The sequence below is a fragment of the Ammospiza caudacuta genome, chromosome 5, assembly GCF_027887145.1.
Source record: "Ammospiza caudacuta isolate bAmmCau1 chromosome 5, bAmmCau1.pri, whole genome shotgun sequence".
NCBI classification, from domain to species: Eukaryota; Metazoa; Chordata; class Aves; order Passeriformes; family Passerellidae; genus Ammospiza; species Ammospiza caudacuta.
Window position 1 is genome coordinate 43,868,485 of NC_080597.1, and position 22,690 is coordinate 43,891,174.

Sequence of the window (22,690 nt, forward strand, 5' to 3'; positions counted from 1 at the left end):
ATATTTCCAATTTGCTACTGGAAGTATATTCTAGGCAGTGCAAAATGTTGAAGCTATCCTGTTCATAAATCAGTGGCATGTGATTATGTCAGCTTGTGCTTTAAAGCACGCTTAGCTACACAATTAGCTGCTCTGAAGGAGGTATGGATTGCAGTGAGCAGCAGTAAATGCCTGACAAACTTTTCAGTCAAGGTAATGACCACAGAAAGAAGGAAAAACCTGCAATGCAGTTCTGTGGGACCCTGGGTATTGTTGGCAGGCCACTATCAAAAAAAAAAAAAAAAAAAAAGTTACATAGAATAACATATTTAAGATGGAAAGTAATGCAACCTCTCTGGGGATCCAGACCAGGATTCTATTTCTAACAAACATTCAAGAATGTTTGTTAGAAAGTCAGATTTGGGTGAGGTAACTAAATACAGACTGTGCCAAGGCTGGTGGCACTTCTGGGGCTGCATATGATTCATAGCACATATCCATTTGTGACACCTTTTGCATTGGTTAACACTGCAGATATTATCAGATTAACTGCAAGTACTTCACCACTAACAAAAGTGCTAAACAGCAATGCAAGTGAAAAGATTTCTTCTCAAGTCTAAGAAATCACTCTCTCTGTTAACCTTTATATTACAAATCCCCGGCAAGTGCACATATATCAGTTTCTATAGTTTAATTTGGAATTCAATGATGAATGGTTTGAAAAGTAAAGATTCCTACATCTTTCCTCCCCTAAGGAGAAATTAAAGTAAAAATTATATTGGGAAGAACCATTTCTCCTCAGCAAACTAGCTCATGGGACCCAAATGTAAATATTTTTCCAGTATGAAGGATTAAAGCACAGCATTTATTATTTCCAGGATCTGGCCATTTTTCTTATCCAAGTTTGATTTAAAAAAATAAGGCTATCTTCTAAACAAAAAATGTTTTATTTTCAGCTATGGGCAGCATGGATAAAAATATTTAAAAAAAAAAAGCAGACTCATGAATATGTATTTAACTGGCTTATTTGAAACTGTTTTATGGTTGTTTCTTCAAGAACCAGTAAGGCTTTTCCCCTGGAAATTGTAGCCCTAGTTTCAAATGACTGAATGCAAAGTGATGTTGGTTTCCAAAAACTGCAAAATTGCACCAATTTAAAGTTCTCTTTATTCTACAGTTTTTTCCAAAAGAAAGATTTCTGATTCCTACTGCACATTTAAAGAATATTGATGATGTTCCTCAAGAAGTGAAAAGAATGGGGCAATCATGCATCTGTGGTAAAGTCTAAAAGCTGTGCAATCATGAAGATTGACTTTCTGATTAGGCCTTGTGATGTAAGAGCTCCCCAATGGATCATTTCATCCTGTGTCTGGTCCTGCTCCACAAAAGGGAGAAAGTAAGCTCCTATTGACTCCAAAGTGTGTAAGATCAGACTTGTTTGTGTATTTATAGGGTCAATTCTATTACCAAAAAAAAAAAATTAAAAAGAAAGGTTTCAACACAGATAATGGAAGTGATGGTTTGGACTGTTCTAATAAAAGTTTTTTTTTGTGAAAATCTAGTGTGTTAGCACTTGTTTGGGACGCAGAGGTTCTAAAATAAAGTTTAGATGCTACTTGTCTTTGCAGTGACCTTGTATTTATTGTTGGTCTAAAAATACTCAGACCTTGTCCTACTTCTTACCAAAAACATCTGTAAAGTTTCTGGTTTGACCAGCTTTTCTCCTTCAGGAGTTATCCTTTATAATGTGAGTCCTGACAGTTTTGAATAGGGAAAGAGATTCCAGATTCTCTATTTTTCTTATGTTATGACCAAATAAATTAATAAATGGTGTGACTAAGATTTAAGGTAGATATTACCAGATTTGGGGATGTTATCAGCTCTGGGGCTTATTTTTACTTTGACAGCTCAAAAAGGGAGTGTGCTTGTTTGTCAAGGGCAGCATTTGGCAAAAAATATGACTGGTTTGTAGTCATTAATGTGAACATCAACACTGTGTTCATTTCTCCTCTGTGTGATAGAGGTTCAATTCAGTTTAGGAAAGCATCTTGGCTTGATGGGAGCCACGTGTGGCTCAGAAAATGCAGGACAGTTACTTGCACATGAGATATGCACATATGCACATGTTTTGTAGCCTCCAAAACAGGGAGCTGCTCAGTGTTGTCACCGTGCCCTCATTTAATATCTACCAATGATTTAGTTCTTACCCGACTTGGATTTCTGGGAACTCGAAACAAATCAGTGACCAAGACTCTGATCCTGCAAATTGCTGAAGCACCACATATTCCCCTCATTTTGATAGTAGCCCCATATGAGTCATCTGCCCTAGCTTTGGTGCCAGAAAGCCAGCTGGCAAAGCTGAGCTGCTGCCCACGGGCAGAGCCCGTCCCTCGCCCTGTCAGCGGCAGGGCTGGCAGGCACGGAGAGCCTGGTGCCTCCATCAGCCCTGTGTGATGTGTCATGTGTCATGTGTGATGGGTGATGTGTGATGTGTGGTGTGTGACGTGACATGTGACGTGTGACATGTGACGTGTGACATGTGACGTGTGACATGTGATGCGTGACATGTGATGTGTGACGTGTGGCGTGTGACATGTAATGTACGATGATGTGTGATGTGTGAGGGTGTGAGGTGTGACCTGTGACATGTGACATGTGACGTGTGACGTGTGATGTGTGTGATGTGTGATGTGCGGTGTGTGGTGTTGGTGTGTGGTACGTGGTGTGTGATGTGATGTGTGATGTGTGGCGTGTGACGTGTGGCATGTGACGTGTGATGTGTGACATATGATGTATGGTGTGTGACGTGTGATGTGTGTGATGTGTGTGGTGTGACATGTGACGTGTGACATGTGATGTGTGACATGTGACGTGTGACGTGTTATATGTGATGTGTGATGTGTGACGTGTGACATGTGACGTGTTATATGTGATATGTGATGTGTGATGAGCTCAGACCCAACACCGAGCTCAGACTCAGCACGCAGCCTCGGGGCTGTGGCTGGGCCTTGCAGATCCCAGGCTTGGGCTTCAGGGTGGTGTGGTGCTCATGGGTCAAGCTGAGGGCAAGTGAAAGAACCAGAATGAAGAAGCTTTTTCTGTGCCATTTTACTTTGGAAATGTTCTAGCAGTAAGAATGTAACTGCATTAGATTTCAGTTTTCAGTTCCTAACTGCTTTCCATTGGTACTTGCAGTTATGGACTTCACTTTCTGTTGGTAACCCAGTGTCACTGGAAATGAATAAATAAGAGAGAATGTTTTTAGGGGAGGTGAATATGTGATGTTTCTCTGAAAATAGGAAGACAGGAGCAACTAATTTTTTGCTACACTGGTGAAGAGTAAACCAGAAAATTTCTTAGACCTGCAGTATGAAGTTTTGGCTGGCAGGCTTAGGCTTATACTGTAACCTCATTATCAGAACTGAGATAAGAGAGATTGATAAATTACCTCCTGTTCCTTGCCATATAAATAGCACATAAATAAAATGTTTGCTTTCCCAAAGCAACAGAATGATAAAAATAAACTTTTATGTGTTCAGAGGTTTGGGCAAACATTTCAGACCTAGAATACTTTGAAGGGCTTATCTGAGAGTTTTGAATCATGTTGTCTGAAGATCAAGGCAACAAATGTGGTTTTTATGGAGCTGCTGAGCTAAACAAAGCAAAATTTGGTACAAAAATGGCTTTTTTTCAAGAAAAGGAATTCTCATGGGTAAAAATTTGCTTTCAGATAATCTAACCTAAACCTGGAAATCTGAGGAAACCTTTCCCAACCCATGTGTATTTGGAACTGATAAAAGCTTCATCACAAATGAGTACAAGTACTGAAAATTTGTACTGATGGGAAAAAAGTAATTAAAATCAAGGCTACCATGTGATTTTTCCAGCCCACACAGTGAACTATAGAATTAACCTCTTTTTGTTGATTTAAGTAATACAAAAAATCAGAAAAATTATGGCAAAGAATTTTTTTTTTGTTTTTATTCTTTGTAGCAAATCGTATCTTTAAAGATTTTATTAAGTTTAAGGGTCATTTTAACTTGATTTAAAAAATGTTTTTCTGCTTTTCTACACAAGAGTGATTTTCTTCTGTAAACTTAAAAGCTGGTAAGCCCAGCACTGATATTACATTAAAAAAAAAAAAAAAAAAAACAACAAAAAAGTGTTCATTCATTGTTCTCTGCAAATCATAGCTTAAAAAGTTAAAAGTTGCTGTTTTCATATGGAGTGCATTAAGGACTTACTAATTCATTTTGCTTTACTCCTACAAGTATTACATGATTTAAACTTTTGTCACAGTTACAATATGAATTGGATGTATGGGAGTTTGCAAAGTCAGTGCTGAGGTCTGTTAACTTTGCATAAAAGGCTTCTCTAAAAGCTCTACTAAATATTAAGAGATTAAATATTTCTCTTTTGTTCAAGAAACTCTTAAAGAAAGTATCTGTTAAAAGATTTCTGTAATTTAAAGTGTTGTGCATGTGTTTACATACTGTGCTACACACTAAGTAAAAAGTAGACCCTGGAAACAGACTAAAGAGTGAAACTCCAAACCAGCAAGTTATTAGATATAACCTGTACTCAATTTTCTTAGAAAGTTTCTTAGGTTTCTAAAATAAATTTCTTAAGTTTCTAAAATAAAGTTTTTCTGTTGTTTTAATTGGAAAAATCATCAAAAGTTTATTGATCTAAAGTGAAAATTTCAATGGATATTTTGACATCTGTGGCATTTTTCTTTCTTTTTTTTCTAGTAATTTTTTGCAATATTTTATTTTTCTATAACTTTTAGGAGTGTTTACACTGCAGTCTCTATTTTATAAATCCTGCAAAAGAAACTCTTCTTTTACAGCACCATCAGGTACTTCTCTAATGACCTGTGCCATGGGACTTTACATGCTTTGGAACTTCTCACAAACAATTCATTATTTGTCTTCTATATATTTTCTAGCAAAAAGTGCCAGATGTGACCATGTCTGATAATTAAATAAGTAAAATTTCCCCCAAATGTGCCTCTACTGATGGGGTTCATTGGAAGCAGCACTTCACAAAGAAGGAAAATGGGCAGTGGGAAGTGGAAAGTCTGAAGCCACGAAGGTGCGGGGGAGATGGCTCCCGTGCAGCAATCTCTGAGTGAGGGGATCAAGGATGCTTCTGAGTGAAAGACAACAGAAGGAAGCACATTTATTGCCTGTGGGTATAAGTTCACCGGAGGAGAACAGCACTCCCAAACAGAAAATCCCTCAGGGAAATCACTTTGTTGCTTGCTGCACTGTTGCTTCTCTAGCTTTTGTTCTGTGCTCCTGCACTGGGGAGTCAAGGTGGCAGATGTCCTGTGGGAGAGCCCAACAGTGGCCAGGATTTTGGAACAAATCTCACGTGTGAGAGAGTTGACCTGAGAGATGACATGACCAGTTTTTTACATTTTCGTGTGCTGGAGATTTTCTTTGTTGTTCAAAATTGCCTGGCTAAAGCTAGGATTCAGCTTTCAGTAAGTAGAAAAACTTTAGCTGCAAACCAAATGGATGACTCCACCTCTTTACTGAAGTGCAAGTATTCTCATTGCAAGCAATATTTCCTACATAAGGGTTTTTTGTTTGTTGGTTTTGTTTTTTCTAATGAAGGACTATTCTTGCAAAAAAAAAAAAAAGAAAAAAAAAATAGAAAGTGATTTTTCATATTGTGGTTCAATTTATTGCCTGGCGTTAGCATGGGCACATCAGCAGAGAGATTCAATGCCAGTCTTGCAGCCCAGCTCCCAGGGGGTGTAACACACAGAGAGATGCGTGGGCAGCCTGCCCTGGTATTACCAAGATACTCAGGAGTGTCCTGGGTTAAGAGAACAGAGCGGAAAAAGAACTTTAAAATATTTTGAAAAAAGAAGCAAGAATGAAGGTTAAAAAAGATTGTGGGGAGAGAGAAAACTGAAAAAAATAGTGCACAAAAGTAGAAGGAGGACAAGTTTTCCAGGATAAGATCTGTGCCATGCAAACTGACACACTTCTACCAACCCAGCAGCTGTGGACATCCTCCTCCCCCAGAGCCAGACCCAGGTTTCCATGAGGTTGGCTTTTTCCTTTTGTAATTTTAGTACAGCCTTTTGTTAATGCCATGATGACATTATAAGAGAAAGCAGGTCACAGACTTTTGAACACTCCTGTATGTCACAAGAGAAGACAAGGAGTGTGGATCAGCCACCTGGGAAGGCTGAACTGTTATTGCTGGCACATCTGTACACTCTGCAGAAATACTGCTGTGCAGGGATTTCCTACTGTCAGTTTTGTGGTGGCAAACAAATGTTTTCTAAAGAGTTTGGGGATCGAATCATTGTTGCTAAATGAGATCTCTTGACTGGTTGATGGGAACGATGCTCAAACATTTTTTCATATCTCTTTCATAATCTCTATTCTCAAATGCAAGACTACATGTGTGTGACTAGTAAAGGCTATATGCATAAGGGTTTTATATAAAATTCAACTCCTTGTCCAACGAGAAAGTGATTACTAATTTTAGCTATGTAACTGGACATTCGAGATGTATCTTGACTATTACTCAGATAGCATTGAACATTCTTCTGAAGCAGTTTGCCATAAAAACCGGTACTGCTTAGAAAACTATTTTTTTTATTTGTTGTCTATTTCTGTGCACAAATGCAAAATTTCAGTTCTAGTACCTTGGTGGTTTCAAAAACTCTATCTCTGAAAAGACTGAATGTACTGAACCTTCCAATCGTATTTCTGAAGAAAAACCAGCTTGACAGATAATTGTCAGCCATCTGTCACCAAACTGAAACACTGAAGCAGGCCAGTAGTAGAGGGAGATCCACCACCTGAACTACTCCTGAGAATGACAGAGGACTTACAGCATGTTTTATAGCAATTTACATCTGAAGTTTACTCAGAAGTTGTTATACATAAAGTGCAAAGGAGTGCAAATGAAGGAAAATTGTTATGATGTTTGGGGTTGTTTTGTTTTGGGTTGATTTGGTTTAGTTTGTCTTCATCATCTGGGTTTGAGTCTGATTTCTGCTTTACTTAATACCTTAAAATTTTTATGAGGTTTGTGTAAGGCATAGAGTAAAAAACTTCTGAGAGAATTGGATTTGTGGATCTGCTGGTGAAGTGCCACAGAATAATTAAAGGACTGCAGCATCTTTTGTCTGAGGAGAAGCAGAGAGAGCTGGGACTATTCAGCTTGGGGAAGAGTCAAGGAGATCTCACCAATGTGTACAAATGCCTGAAAAGAGGAAGCAAAGAAGAGAGCCAGGCTTCTCTCAGTGGTGCCCAGTGACAGGACAAGAGGCAATGGGAAAAAAATTAAAATCCCTGAAATTCCACCAGAACATAAGACAGTTTTCTACTGTGACCAAAAATTTGCACAGGTTGACCAGAGAGATTGTGAAGTCTCATCTTCAGAGATATTCAAAAGCTGACTAAACACAGTCCCAGACAAGCAGCTGTAGGTGGCCCTTCTTGGACAAGATGACTTGCCCAGGTCACTTCTGACCTAAATCTTTGTTGCTCTTTGGCAAAGGCAGCTGGGGACACCCGGACAGGCACCATGAAAAGTGGGTGAGCAGGGATTCTGTGCATAGGGATGGGAAAAGCACCAGGCTGATATCCAGTCATGGACATCCAGTGATTTTCATTTTCTTTGCACTGTCCTTATTTCATTTATGCAGGTTTATTTTTCCTAGCCAGAGCAGTGTGTGTATAGTATGTAAGCTGTAGCTGCTGGTGCCATCTCTCTGTGCTATTCTGTTGTTCCCCTGATTTTTATGACTGCTGAGGCTACTGGTAGTGGATCACTGGGTGCCTGTGTGCTGAGTTTGCGTGGGTAATGTTGATACCCTTGCCTGAAAAACAGGCTCATAATAGTTCTGTACTTGTACAGAACTTGTACAAAACCTATAGCAGCTCCAAGGGTTCCTATTATACTAACAGAAGGTCACAAGAAACAGTTTAACTCTGGTGGGTATTCAGGGCTTACCTATGATTTCATTACAACCATTTTTAGAAAATTGCAGGCTCAGTATTGAATGCTAGAAGCTTCTCTTCTCCAAACTACTCTCTCCAAGGGACGTACTGGGGTATCTCAATTTTTTATGCCCTAACAGTAGTGTTGTCACCCTCAGTTTTTGTAAAATATCTCTAAACTTCTTTGTTGTTTATCAAATCATGTTTCTGAGGACAAGTACTACACCTCTTCATGAAGACCTCTTATTTTTCAGAAGACCAAAGTGATTCAAACAGGATAAGGAAACAAAAAAATTGGTATAGTCCTAAGAGAAATTATAACATTAGCAGCAGTTAAGCAAATATGAGTAATGTTCATAGGAAGTACACGACATTTAATTCTAGTCATACTAACAGGAAACGAAATAAACAGAAATTGTGAAAAGTGAGAAGATTCCTAAGTAAGAAACTAGACAAGGCTTTTTGTGGATGGAGATCAAAAAGCCATTTAAGCTGCAAAACAACGAGTCATATGGTTGTTACCTTAAACGGACTAACAGAATTTTGCAGAAGTGCTAGCTGTACATGTTTGTTCTCCACAGACCAAGAGAATTTAATGTTAATAATATCTAATAAGCTCTTGTAGATCAAGAAAATTCTGTGGCTCACAATAAAGCAGGGAAGAAAGGATCTTCATCAGGCTGTTGTTTTCATGCACTCACATGGAGCATAGGTCATACACAGGTTGCTTTGAAACTTAATCCTTACACAGGATAAATCAGGCAAGATTTTCTTATCTAATAAGCTGACTAGTCTGGTGGTTTTTCTTACACTTTTTTCTTAGATACTTTCTTTCTTGCTCATTTTCATGGCCATAAGTTTTATCAATTCTGTATAGATGTAACACATGAACTTCACTTGTGTTACCAGAATTGTGTTGTTCCTGAAGTATTGGCTGATAGTGTACATCTAACTTTCCATTAAAGAGAGATCCCATTGCCTCTGGGGCAGGGTCCTTGAACTTCTCTGGTTTCCAGGCTACTCATGGAAGCCAGCATGCTTTGTGGTGTGCTCTGTTATCCTCAGACTAACCTGGATACATCAGTTCTGCTGCTCATACAAAGCTTTGCAGGTATTTTCTGACTTCATTGCTAAAAGGGCTGGTCCCCGAATTTGTTTTTTCTTCTGCTTGTTATAATTATAAAATACTGAGTAATACTGGTTCTTTGGTATTCTACATTATTTATACCATAGTTATGGTATAAATGAGTGCCAAAGTGGGACTAAAATACAAAGTGCTACACAAGACCCAGAAAGATAAGACTATCTTTGTTCTGACAAGTAACACATAAAAAAGTTGAAAAATATTGGCTATATTTTTGAAATAGCCAATATTTTTCAATAGAAAATCAAATTGTTGTATCAAAAATTGTGGAAGTGTAATTGATTTTATAGGATTGGTTATTAAATTATAGCCCCCATTCTTTTATGAAAGGAGTGATAGGAAATCTCTATTTAATTTTTATTAATTTTTTCAAGGTATGGCTACCTTGCGCTTGCATCTACCTGCATCCTTTTACACCACCCAGTTGAAAAGTTTGCCAATTCAGTAAGACATTTACTGATTCACATCCAGAGGTGTCTGGAGCCCAATGAAAAGGTGTCACTTACAGCCCTGTAAGTACGGTGATAGAAGTTCACAGAAGAGACAAAATGAAACTTGTGGGCTCAAGGGTTTTCCAGCAACATTAGATGTTTCAGAGATGTTGAAAATTATTGATTTTCGTATGAAAAGCCACTACAGACTGGCTACATGACCCATTTATTCCGTTTAGAGGAAAACTGTTGACCATGGAGTACCACACCAAGGCAGTTTTGCATTCTGACTGTATTGCTTTCACCCAAGATCGTCTTCTAGGAATAAACTAGCAATAGGAGGCTAAGCTGCTGCCCACATGTCATGTGTGCTGAGGTTCAGTGCACCTCATCTGGCAAGCCTGACCAGCATTTGGAATGTTTAAACAGAGGCCACAGTTCACATGATCACTAAAATGCACATAAACCCTCAGGCCATTATCCTCTCCACTTTCCAAAATCTAAGACCTCCTCCCCTTGCTGGCTGTTTTTGTCCCTGGACCCCATCAGCACTTCAGTGCTAGTCGAGTGACTGTGGTGTGTAGATGGTTCTGTGGAGAAAGGCATTTCCCAGAGCTGTTATGGGTGGGATGCTTGAAGAGCCCTGCTTGGCCTGTAGGCCGCATGCGTGCTTGTGTGTGTAAATGGTCAGTGTGATTGAAGCTGGAGTGAATTAATTACCCAGCTTCTCTCACCTCTCTTCCTCCCAGAGCTGACACGTTCTGGGCACAGGCACACTTGTGCCACCATAGAGGGACAAACAGCTCTGCTGCTGGATCTAACAGATCATGGTCACTTTGAGTCATTTCAGCTGCAGTTTAAACCACTTCTTCTGATCTGTTTAAAGTTTTCTATGTTGCTTTTGAAACATTAAACAAGTCAAATGCCTGTCCTGAGTGAATATTTCAAGGACTTCCTTTCACATCCAACAAAACTGGTACCAAGGAAATTTTGTTCTAGACCAAAACCTGCTTTCTTCGTCTTCTTGCACACACCTCAGCCAGTTGTCTCACCCAGGATCTTGACATTTGACTTAAAACTATCTCTGGCTTAACAGCCTCGCATGGCTGGTGTTACTTCACGATTTCCAAATCTATCCTTGGAGTGATGTTCTTGCCTGTCTGGAGTGGTACCTAAGAAACCTGCAGCATTTGTCTGTGTTGGAAACAGGCCAGAGACAGAGATTGCCCAATCTCTGACCACCTTTGTAGAAGAGTGATCATTTCTACTCTTTTACGTTTACCACCTCCATGATGGATATGCTGTGATCTTGCACATTTTTTCCCAGTGCCCACAACTCTCAGTGGGCTTTTGAATTAACTTGATAGCCAAGGATGTCCTGGTCCTTCCACAGAGCCCTCCCTGGAGCCATCTCTTTCACACTAAGCAGTCTATTGCTCCTACTGGGGCAAAGTCTGCCCTGGAAAAAATGACAGAATTTAAAATGCAAACACCTGATAGATGCTATACCCTGGGAAAAATACCCATCTCAAAAACTGAACAGGGAAATTCTAAACACCATGCAGTCCAGCTTCCTTATAGATAACAGATTTTCTAATCCTTTTCAGAGTAAATTAAGATTTTTTTCCCTTCTGGGCCATTACCTTTCAGAAAAGTTCTGCCATAAGGTTTTGTGGAAAAATTAAAAAACCCCCAAAACACATTTGGCATGTTGAGAAACTAAACTAGCGCTCAACTACCTTTTCCTCACTTGACCACCACTTAAGTGGAAGAAGACTTCTCACATGATAGGGAAATTCTTCTTTCTTGGAAACCTTGACCCTGTTGCCAGTAAATATGGAGATATCGTTTAGAAAAACGTCACAGATGATTGTGGTCAAATTTGTTGAAAGTGGAGCAAGCCGTATAAAAAAGCACAGCAAAAATACCGATCAGCCACCACATGAGCAATAGGTTATCTGCGTGAGCATCTCGGGGAAGAAGCTACTTTGAGGGTTAACAAAATTAGGTTAACCTCTGTCATCTAACCAGTCTGGCTGCATCACACATGCTGCTGTGACTGTAGAGGCTCGAAGATTTGGGAGCGAAGATGAAAGGATGTTCTATTTTCAGATCTGGGCATTTTTTATTTCTGCTTTGTCTTTTTGCTGTGGAAGGCAAAAAGTCACCTACAGGAAAACACACCTGCCGAAAAGGACTCCTCTCCCAGGTGACAGAGAACCTGTATGTCAAGGCAACTACTTTAAAATCATCTATTCCTGTAAGTTGATCCCACTAACTGAAAAAGTTTATTTTATTTATAGATGCTTCTTTAATAGTTTAATTACTGCGCTTCTGGAAACTTTAATAAGTTCAATGATCTCTACAGTCCTGAGAGATGGGGTAGTGCAGCTACTTCTTTTGTAAAGGTGGGAAAAAAGGATGCATAGAAGATGCATAGAGAGGCTGGATGAGTTTTCCATTAAAGAAATTTGCAGTTAAGCTAGGATTGGAATATAGATTTAGTGAGTCCTCACCCTACATCTGAAGAAGACAATGAAGATTAATATTATCGTTACTAAGTTTTGTACAAACCAGACTTAAAACTGTCTCCCTTCCTCTGCTCGGGTTAATTAATACTATCATATTATATTTTACAGAAGGATCTCATCAAGACCACGAGATTGCTTAAAAAGACTACAAAAATGCTGTTTATGGTAAGATTTATACTACCTGTTTTCCTTTTTCTTACTTTGACTTTCCTTTGGTCAATAGAAACAGGAATATGTGATCAAAAGAAATGACAACTAATGCAAAAATCACTTGTGTTTAATTGGGAAAGACATTTATGAAAGCCACGTGCTTAGAGGAAGAGTGTTATTTCCGTTTCATGAAAGGGATATTCCCCTGGGATATGAAGGGACGGTTGATCATGGTAGGAGGAGAAAGAGGTGGATTTGGAAAGCCTGCTTGGAGGCATTTCTTTGTGGACAGCTGAAGTGATGCTGTGCCAGGAGGTTGGGGTGAGGGTGTTTCTGGTCAGGGAGGAGTGTGCTTGTTGCAGCACTCCTCCTGTGAGCCCTGGCTGCATGTGAGCCTCCCAGGAATGCTTTCAGGCACCAGCCCCCACAGGAGGGCCAGAGCCACAGCCACTGTCCCACGGCTGAGGCACCTTCTGCTGAGGGTGTGCAGCACCATGGATAGCCCGGGCATGCTGCAGGGAGCTGAGACACCCAAGGAGCTGCTTTGAGCTTAGCCCTCTGCAGGTGCACTGGGAGAGGATCATCAGAGTTCCCAGTGCAACTCAGCATGGGAGTGAGAAACAAGCCTTGGGGTGTCTAATTGTGACTGTAAGTGTGTGAGACATTTTAGTTTTCTTCATGCATAGTTCTAGTCAGCAAGACCAACTGAGTTGGTTTATCCTTAAGTATAGACCTATTGGCCTTTGATGTCCCTTGGATTTCACCAATTAGCTTGGGAGTGAAGGCTCCTCACTTTTCTGTGGGACCTACACACAGATATCCACATTTGAGTGGTGTCATCTGCATCTGCATTAGCCTCCTGACAGGAACCTCTCACCTGACACTTCATTCCACTGCCTAAAAATAGGCATATAGTTTGAAACGCCTTTAGGTGTCCAAGAGAACCCACAGGTCAGGCAATAATACAATACAGAGCTGACAGGATGACTGATCTTTTCTGGGGCAGCAGTTGGGGATGGGCAGGATACCCTACAGCCTATCAAATGGCATGGGACAGTGATGTGGAGGAGTGGAAAAATGTCACATACAGTCACTCCAACAATTTGATCTAGATGGTCTACTTAACTCCCTAATTTATCTTCCATTTACTCTTTGTGTATTAAGTATATTTGTTGCTGTCACTTCTGTTCTGTAAGACCTTGACTGGTCTTACCAATACCCCTGTGCTTGCCAGCACAGCACCCTCCTGCCTTTCCTTCAGAAACCACAGAGACAGATAGAGCTGTTTAAAACAAAAGGTCACAGGTCAATTGGATACTAAAATTAATAAAAATATTTTATTGATTGCACACTTTCTAAACATGCATGTTTTATGAGGCTGAAATTTCAGCCTCATAAAAGTTGACTTTGGGGGTGTTCATTTGACAAATATTACTTGATTTGTTTTCAGACAAACTGCACTGTTCGAGATCAGCTCCTCTCCTTCTATGTGAAAAATGTCTTCAGTCGTCTTGAAGTAGGAAGTGACAAGTTGTACTTCATTAGTGCCTTCCAGGTCCTGCAAGCAAATATGGATGCCTGTGTGAGTATATTCCTGAGAGTTAAGCTAACTTCATCCATCTCAAAAGTTAGAGAAGGGCTCCATCCCAGTTTTTCAGCAGATGGAGAGGCAGAGGGTGATTCAGTCATGGTGTGATCCACACCACAGGGCACCCAACTTCTTGAGGTCTTCTCCATTGGGCCCAGGGAAGTTCAACACCATTAATTCCCTCCCAGAGTGATCTTGTGGGGAGTGTGCAAGTGGTGGAGATCCCATGGAGCCAAGCCACTTCCCTACTGATGATGCTACCTTGTGCTGCCCTCTCATCACTAAAGAAACAGGGTGGTCACAGGGAGAAATGAGGCTCCTCAAGTTTCTGTGATGTTACAGTGGTAATGCTTTCTTTCTTTAACAACTTACCCTCTGCTGGTATGTAATCTTTACTCACATGTCATCTCTGCTCCTCCATACTGAATTTTGAAAGAACTGGTGGTGTCTCATGAGTGAGCAGGGACCACAATTACAATGCACATGGGAGCAGTTCCTATGTATTAGCTGTGCTCAGAGTCAGAGCAGGTTGTCAGAGAGTGATGCTGCCCACTGGCAAAATGTCTTCAGGTGCCCCAGAGAAGAGGCACTTTTACCAGCTCTGCCTAAGTAATGACAGGACAGCAGTTAGAGCACACTTTTGCCTGTGCATATACTCACTAACATACCAGGAAGATGCTGAGATGATGCCATCACTTGTTGGTCACTTCTCACATAATTTTTAAGGGTAAACAAATAGTAACTGGATGTGTCTTAAAGCTAAATATCCTATGGGTATCCTTTTTCCTCCCCTAAACCTGAAGTCCTCACAAATAACAGTGTCCCAGAAAGTGGAGCCTGACCTAGGGTGAAAGATAGCCATGGATATCCAGGCAAATGTCTGTTGTGATTTTAAAAAGTGAGAGAAGGATGGCAAGTCAATTAATTATGAATTAAATTAATTGAAACTTTGGCTAATCTGAACTGCATGGTAGCTCGAAAGAAAAGGACAGTGGTTCTACATGCACAAAACCATTTGCAATGCAAAACCTAGCAGCTTCAGAGATCTCTTTGCAGGCCTCTCTGCAGAGGTCAAAACTGAACTGGGATATTTGCATAATGTACAAAAATTCACATCCTAATGGGAGAAAACTTCACCAGCTTTCAGGTTCTGTATTTCAAACCATGCTAAACTGTTGAGATTCACAGCCATTATTACAGCAGTCTGCTGTGATCATACTGCTGTGATTATTTGTGTCTGTCAAAATTCCAGAAAATGCTGTAATTCCAGAATGTGACACAATATCATTTCAGATGATATAATATGCTTTATAGAGATTACATTTTTGTCTGGAGAAAAAGACATTCTATACAAATGCCAGTACTCACTGAGGAGTTTAGACTGTCAACTGTGACAGAATTCAGAATATCCAGTGACTGTAGCTTGCTAGATAATTTAGTAATACATTTGTTTCTGTGCAATGTGGAGACAAAATGCTGCAGGTTTCTCAGAGCTCCTGCATTCTTTTTCATAATTAGTGCCAGTGTTTTCCCCAACACAAGTCTAAACATAACAACTTACCTTTTGGGTCATAAAACGTGCTGGTAAGAGTGATAAGACTATCCCTGCTAGTAGGAAAACAACAGCTCTTTGAAAAATGATGGCTCACCATGATTTTTTAGGGGACACCTCATTTCTGGAAACTAATATTTTTTGAAATGTCTGTATTAATTCAAACCCAGCAATACAAAGCCGTGTGAAAGAATAACAAAAATGATGAATAGAGCTAAAGTAATGGATCTTTTGCTAAAAGTAAACTTGAGATTTTTTAATCTATTACTCCTCAATAAATTAACACTCATTTGTCCATGTACATAGTTCTTTAGTTGTTATTACCTAGTTGATCTATAAGATGCTTATCAGAAGGGATTTCCTCCATGACAACATAGTATGCAATTAATTTTTTACCTTTCAAGAATAAAGCTCTCTATACAGCTTAGGGAAACAGCGACACCTTTGTAGACATATTCAGCTTATATTCTTTCACAAATTCAGGCTGTAATTTGGCCAGCTAGAGGCATGTGTGCTACCTAGAAATCCTAGCAATATTTGCCTCCCAACCACTTCCAAAGACTTTATACTACAGTATTACAATTCTCATCCTGCCAGTTCTTGGTTTTGTCCTAACAAGGACGCATTAATATTTTTCAATGATATAGAGGCCCAAGTTCAGTTTTTCAGAAATATGAGGTCAACACTGACCTCATTACTTGCTTGAGTGCCCTGGTCAGCACTGCTGAGAACAGGGTGAAATTGCTTCTGAAGTCAGACTCATGTTCCTACAGCTACAGCAGTAGTGCAGTGCAGAAGTGTTTTCTCATATTTGAATGGAGTGCAGAAGGACAAAATATTCCTTGCAGAGCCTTTAATATTTCTCTATCATTTTAGGCAGAGCTTGTAGACCTCAAGCTGAGTTTTCAATACTCTAATTTGTTGGCCAGCTCATTTAGTTACTTGCAGTATATGCAGGAAGACGGGAGTTTGTAATGTGTATCACCACTAAAGCAAACATACTCATTTAAGGCCAGTTCTGCTACCAAATAATATTTTGTGGAAATCTGTATCATACAAGATAGAGATCATTAAAAAAAAAGCTCCAGGTTAGAAAGAACAGCCCCGGTTGGAAGATTTTTAAAAGTTTAGTTTTATTTACATCTCTCTTAATGTCTTTTAAAGATTTGCTTTTTTTTAAAACACTTTAATCATGTGAGGTGACTTTGGGAAGCACAAAAGGTAACGTGAAAATGTTTGTGCTCCTTTTTCAAGTACTGCATGTGAGATAGAAATGGACTAACCATTAATTTCAGAGAAGTTATTTCCTTTCATGTGTTGAGATGAGGAACTTTGCCTTTTTTCTTTTCAAACATGTTGTCCTTGTTTGTAGATTGGAAAATATCAAATTTTTCTCCTTTTTTTTTTCTCAGAAAGAATGTCTTTTTGACAGTCCAGGTAGCTGAGGATGAGCAAGCCATGTTGCTCAGAAAGCTTAGTCTGGCAACTCAAAAAAAAAGTTTGGAAAAGCTTTGGGTAGCCACTGCTGAGTGGCCAGAGATAGGGTGGTGAGGAGACAGCTAAGCCTTCCAGACTGTAATTAATCAGACAGTGGAGAAATGGGCAGGGAAACAGAGAAAAACATAAATTGACTTTATAAACATATTTGGAGGGCTTTCAAAAATGTGCAAATTTACTCCCTGTACTTTGCAATGGTCTTTGGCCCTTAGCCTTGCCTTCTCTCAGGTTCAGAAGTTCTGAGGGTTCAGAGCTAAAGGACCTTGAATCTTAGAGCTAGGATATGATTTGCAAAAGCTGTAACTGCAACCTATGTACAGATTCCTGGGATAAATAGAAAGCGTTTAATAAGAAAACTTAGAGGTACTCATAGTATCAATTTTGGGTGTTGTGAACTCAACTTAGCAGGAAGCATGCAGATAATAGAACACATTTGAAGTATTGGGAGATGATGAAATGATGCTGAGTTCATACATTTTACTGGTAGCCCTACAGTGCCACACTGTGGGCTGGACTCTTCCTCATCACTGTGTCTTTATATCAGCATCTTTGGGTTTTTTCATCCTTCAGCTTCCGTGTGCTCCATCCACAAGGTTAACTTCTGCAGTCAAAAAGTTAAAGAGAGTGTTTCTTAAGGTAAGAGCAGGAGATGCTGGCTCCCCATTGCACTTTTCAAGGGCTGTAGCGAGTTTCTTTTCTAATGCCTTTATCTTCTCAACAGCTTGGAGATCAGGGAATCTACAAGGCCATCCATGAACTGGACATTCTCCTTCCCTGGATTCAGGCCTACATACAAACCATCATATGAAGAATGAGGAGGTGACAGACAGTGTGCTGCTTCTGCGAGAAGGACAGATCAATACCCAAAAGGCTGAAAATGAACTGAGAGCTGGATGACAGATGTGCCTGGCAGTAACTCCCTCCCATGGAAAGAGACCCTCTGTAACACAAGTGGCATAAAGAGGGCTTTTCATAAGCTTTCCTGATAGACCTGGCACAGCAGGTTAGCTGCTGAGGAGCAGTTAGAGCATGCTGCTGTTCATCCCACCCTGCCTGCCTGCCCGCTGCCTCGTGGGCAGCCCCCAAAGGCGCCACACCAGCAGAACGTGGGATCTGCTACCCTGCACATCAGACACAACGTCCCACGTGCTGTGGGCATGGTCTTGCCGTGCCTTGTGCCACCCTGTGTGAATACAGTTCAAAGAAAAGAGGATCACTTTAGAAAATCCCACCCTTAAGCTATTTTCCTTTGTGGCTTGTGGTTGTAGATATATAACAGTATACACAAGCCATTCTACATGTAAATAAGAAAAATAATTATATACTGCTCATCTTTATTATTAATTTAAAGTAATAATTAATCCCTAATAAAAATACACAATTAATGTAAAAGCTTCTTTTCAGACTCATGCATGAGCTTTAGATGTCACATGATCTACATGAGAAAACACAATAAATAGATTATTTTCACTAGGATTTTAAAATGATTTGTGAGAAGTTTGTGGAAGTTGATGGTAGTGGTTCCAAAATGTGTTTCATATAGTACAGAATGAAGATGGAATTCTAGTTTTGTCACATTTTTAAAGATTTACCAAGAGAAAATATCTAGGCCATGAACATCTTCCCTGTCACGGTGCGCTAAGTCCCGGCTAGGTGGGAACAGGGGCATGACAGAGGCCCTGTTTGAGCTCTGCAGAGTCCCAGCTACCAGTGGAGCTTTGGCACAGGAACAAAAGGCAGCAGCAGCACAGGCCCTGGGGTGGAACTGGGGTAACTTTATTCAACGGCAAAACTCCCCGAGTCCAGGATCACAGGACCCCGAACTGAGGGCAGACAACAGCTCATAAATGGGGGGGAGGGGGATGTGTCAGGGGAGGATACAATCTTTAAATAATTTGGAGAGCTGGGGGCGGAACACAAGGCAGGGAATAGAGTGTGTAAACCAATGGAGGATTTCAAGGGAGGAGAACAGTTTAAGCAAACTAATGGGGTTTTGAAGCATTCAAAATTGACAGGGAAGTTTCTAAAGGGAAGGGCAGGCTCGGGGAGGGATTGACATTTAATGGAAGGAGGAGTAAGGAAGGTTCTGGGGAAAGGGGTCGTGACAGGAGGGCTTAACAACTGGGGAGGGGGTTTTAAACTTGGCAGGCAGTAGCTGGGTAACCAACAAAAAAACTGACACTTAACTGAACCGAATAACAGGGGGAGGACAATACTGAGGGGTTGCAAAACCATAAATTAAACAGTGAACCTGCCAAATAAAAAAAACCATACTACAACAATTCCCAGTCTGTATGTCTGGCAGTTCCATAGGGCTAAGATTCTGCAAATCTTCAAATCTCATAGTTCTGCTATGTCAGGAGCATTTGAAACCATTAGTGTGATGACACTGATGAGTCTGAGCTAGTTCCTCTCCTGAGAAATGTCTAACACAAGGGAGTTGCTATGAAAAATACATTTATTTTCAGTTGAAGACAAAACGGTTAATTAGGGGGACAGTGGAAAATTTGATGTCATAGTCTTTTTTGAGCATGTAATTTAACTTTTAATTAACACAATGTCTCTTTTCACGGATTTTTTCACACCCATTTATTTTTGAAACTCAAGTTTGCTTTCAGTTTCAGTGTTTTTTGTCCAAACTCTGGTCAATGGAATAGAAAATTGTCCATGGGCATGGCCTCTCCAGCCTTCATCAGACATAACAGTCTGGTACTTGCTGTGGTAGGGAGCAGTAGCTGGGATCTGGAGCCCTGTGGGAGCTGGAGGGACTGCTGCTTCCCTGCCTCAGGAGGGAGCCAGTGACACCTGCAAAGAGAAAAACTGCCACCGTTAGTTGGGAAGATCCATGGGCAATGGTTTCAGGTGATTCAGGTTGCCAGAGACTTCTCTTGTGGAAATTTTGCACATCCAGTCAGTGACGACACACGAAGTGGCGCAGGACAATTAGGAAGGGCAAGTGACACCTTTCCTGCCACCCTGCATTCCTGGGGTCAGCCCTGCAGTGGGCATGGGCAGCCAGCACTCCTCTCACAACAGGGTTTGAGGTCAGGCTGCAGCACAGCTCAGCCTCCCTTCATCTGACAAGGAAATCAAGCTATTTTATGGCATAAAAGCTTAGGATTTGTGTATGTCAGCCCTCATTTTCCATCTGGTTTGGGACGCTTTGCGGATTTTTAGTTGCCTTGTCTATAAAACGAAAGTACCTCTGGGAATGATGCATCCCTTCATACAGTAGTGAAAATCACATTTGCAAACCAATTAAACACTCCTGGATGAAAGCCAAAATACAGCATCTGCAAAATAAAGGGCATTACTAAGGCAAAAGTGTTATGGTGATACATGGCATATGCAGGCTACCTAACAACAAATATTGCTTTGATTCTTCACAAAAACATAGCAAAATAATTGATATTAAATATATTCAACTGTCAATTCAAAGTATGGACAAAAGCTTGATGCCTTTTAAACCCGGAGAAGTGAAGGACTGCATTTTATGGAGGAGACTCTAGGTGTCACTCTTAGAAAACAAGATTCATGTTAGTCTCAGTTAACTGCTGACTTCAGCTGATGGAGAAAGTGTTAGAGCATATTTCATAAATAGTTTTCTTGAGTGGAAACTGAGATAGATATGCAGTTAAGTCAGAAAGATTCAACTATTTCATTTCAATTGCCACTAATGTAGAATTGAAACAAAAAATGCAGGGTAAAAACGATGGGCATATAGCAACAAACTGATTGATTATGAAATCTCTAGTTTTACTAAAGAATTCTTATGTGACTATAAACAAGCTCCTTTTTTAAGGTACTTTTCTCCTTTGACAAATGGGAAAACTGTCTATAAATTATTTGTTCAAGTTAGTTTAGTGTACAGAAATCGTCAGAAGGAAATTATTTCCCACGCAATGTTAATTGTCACCGTTGCTTAGGGTGGCTTGTCTCATCACAATGTTTTGGTTTTTTTGAAGCAGTGACTCTTATTACATGGAAAAAAAGGTATTTTATGACTGTTACTGCAAAAGCAAGAATGAAAAATACGTGGCTGTGCATTAAAATTATCACTAGACCAAAACTTCTTGAAAAACACTCATCTAGTGGAAAGTAGCAGTATTGCAAAATTGCACATGCAGTTTTGGTATTATGTAAATAGTACAGCAACAGTCAGTTTCCATCGCATACAATATCATGTACAATTTTCTGATTTCCCTGAAGTTTTTTTTTCTCTCAAGTGCAAAATCTTCAGAGCAGAGGTTATCATTTAATAAATAATTTCTGCTGTAGGCCCAACTGTCTGTAGCAATCTCCTCATCTCAGCTGCAGCCCTGGTGTTATAATGTAGTCATAGAATCATGGAATCATAAACATCATGGAATTGTTCAGGTTCGAAAAGGTCATTCAAATCATCCAGTCCAGCCATTTACCCAGCACTGACAAGTCCACCACAAAGCCATGTCCCCAAGTGCCACATCCAGAGGTCTTTTACCTACCTCCAGGGACGGAGACTCAATCACTTCCCTGGGCAGTCTGTTCCAGTGCTTGACAACCTTTCTTAGTTGCAACTTGACAGTGCTTTCAGAGAATATTTCCTAATCTCCAATCTAAATAACTCCTGGCAAATGCTGGGGCAGTTTTCCTTGGAGAGCATTAGAAGGATTAGAAGATTAGATCAGAAGACTGTTTCCTGAAACATGGAACTAAGAATGGTATTTGGACAATGATGCAACTTGTGTTGGATTTGTCTGTTTGGTCACAGTTTCTTTGAGCCCACAACGTACACTGGTTCCTAGGGATTGTAACAGCAGACTCTTCACTGCTAAGATGTGTGGCCAAAGGTGAAATGCTTGAAGTTTTGGCCTAGTGATTAATGAGATGCTCCCCCATGAGAAGCCAGTGAGCCCAGACACTTAGGTCATGCTCCCCTCAGGAGTTGTGGGGCTGCCAGGAGAAGGGGTGGCTGGGCAGGCAGGGCTGTACAGGAGCGGGAGGGATACAGCAGCCCCTGCTCAGATGCAGTGGTCACCTTACAGCTTCTCCCATCTTTAGCCAGCCCTCTTCATGTTGCAAATAGTGACTGCCCTGGGGCTACTCCCTCCTAAACAGTGTCAGGAGCTGCTGAGCTGTGGAGAATGGTCTCACCTCACATCTATTTTCATTGAAAAATCAGTGTTTAGATTGACATTCCCATTCTGTTGGCTTCAGTGGAAGAGTGATTTGGAAACATAAAGGCAGCCAGTAGGTTTCTTGCTCTAAAGGAGTATTGACTGCCAGAGGCCACAGGAATATCATCAGTTGAGGGTGGAGATTATAATGGAATAAAGTGAAATATGTCAGAAGAAAGTTTGAATTGCAAAATGTTATGGATGATGTTTTTTTTTTTCAGTTCTTTGGATGGAGTGGGTTGATGAAAGGCATCAATGATCATAAAGCCACAGGGTCCACAGGATAAATGAGGCTGTCACAGGACTATGGAGGCTTCTGACCTGCTGATCAAAGCAGGGCACACCAGGAGATCAAACCAGGCTGCTCAGGGCTTTATCCAGCTGGATCTTGAAAAATCTCTGATAGGAGCAATGGAAGGCTGACTTTGAAGGGCCACTGCATAATTTCCAGATGGGTAAAGTATTACAGAGCTGAATGGAGCCATAGCTGAAGAAGAAGGTTTCCATAGTTGAAAGGCAACCTATGAGAACTGCCTGGTCACAAAATATTTGTGTGAGGTGAATGATAAATTGCAGGCAAGTGTCGAGTCCTGTGAGAGGAAAGGGTTGAATGAATTTTGAAACAGAATTAAGGCAGATGAGAAGTCACCGATATTTCACTTCTGGTAAATTATTTCTGAAAGTTGTAA

The 22,690-nt window shown here is 40.4% G+C and overlaps 1 protein-coding gene across 1 annotated transcript; it reads left to right on the forward strand.

Moving 5' to 3' along the window:
- Positions 1 to 11,616: 11,616 nt before the first annotated feature.
- Positions 11,617 to 17,653, forward strand: IL26 (interleukin 26). The gene is made up of 5 exons (XM_058806033.1): positions 11,617 to 11,787; positions 12,167 to 12,223; positions 13,659 to 13,790; positions 17,416 to 17,481; positions 17,567 to 17,653. The coding sequence occupies exons 1-5, from the start codon at positions 11,617 to 11,619 to the stop codon at positions 17,651 to 17,653; spliced, it is 513 nt and encodes a 170-aa protein (XP_058662016.1).
- The last annotated feature ends 5,037 nt before the right edge of the window (positions 17,654 to 22,690 follow it).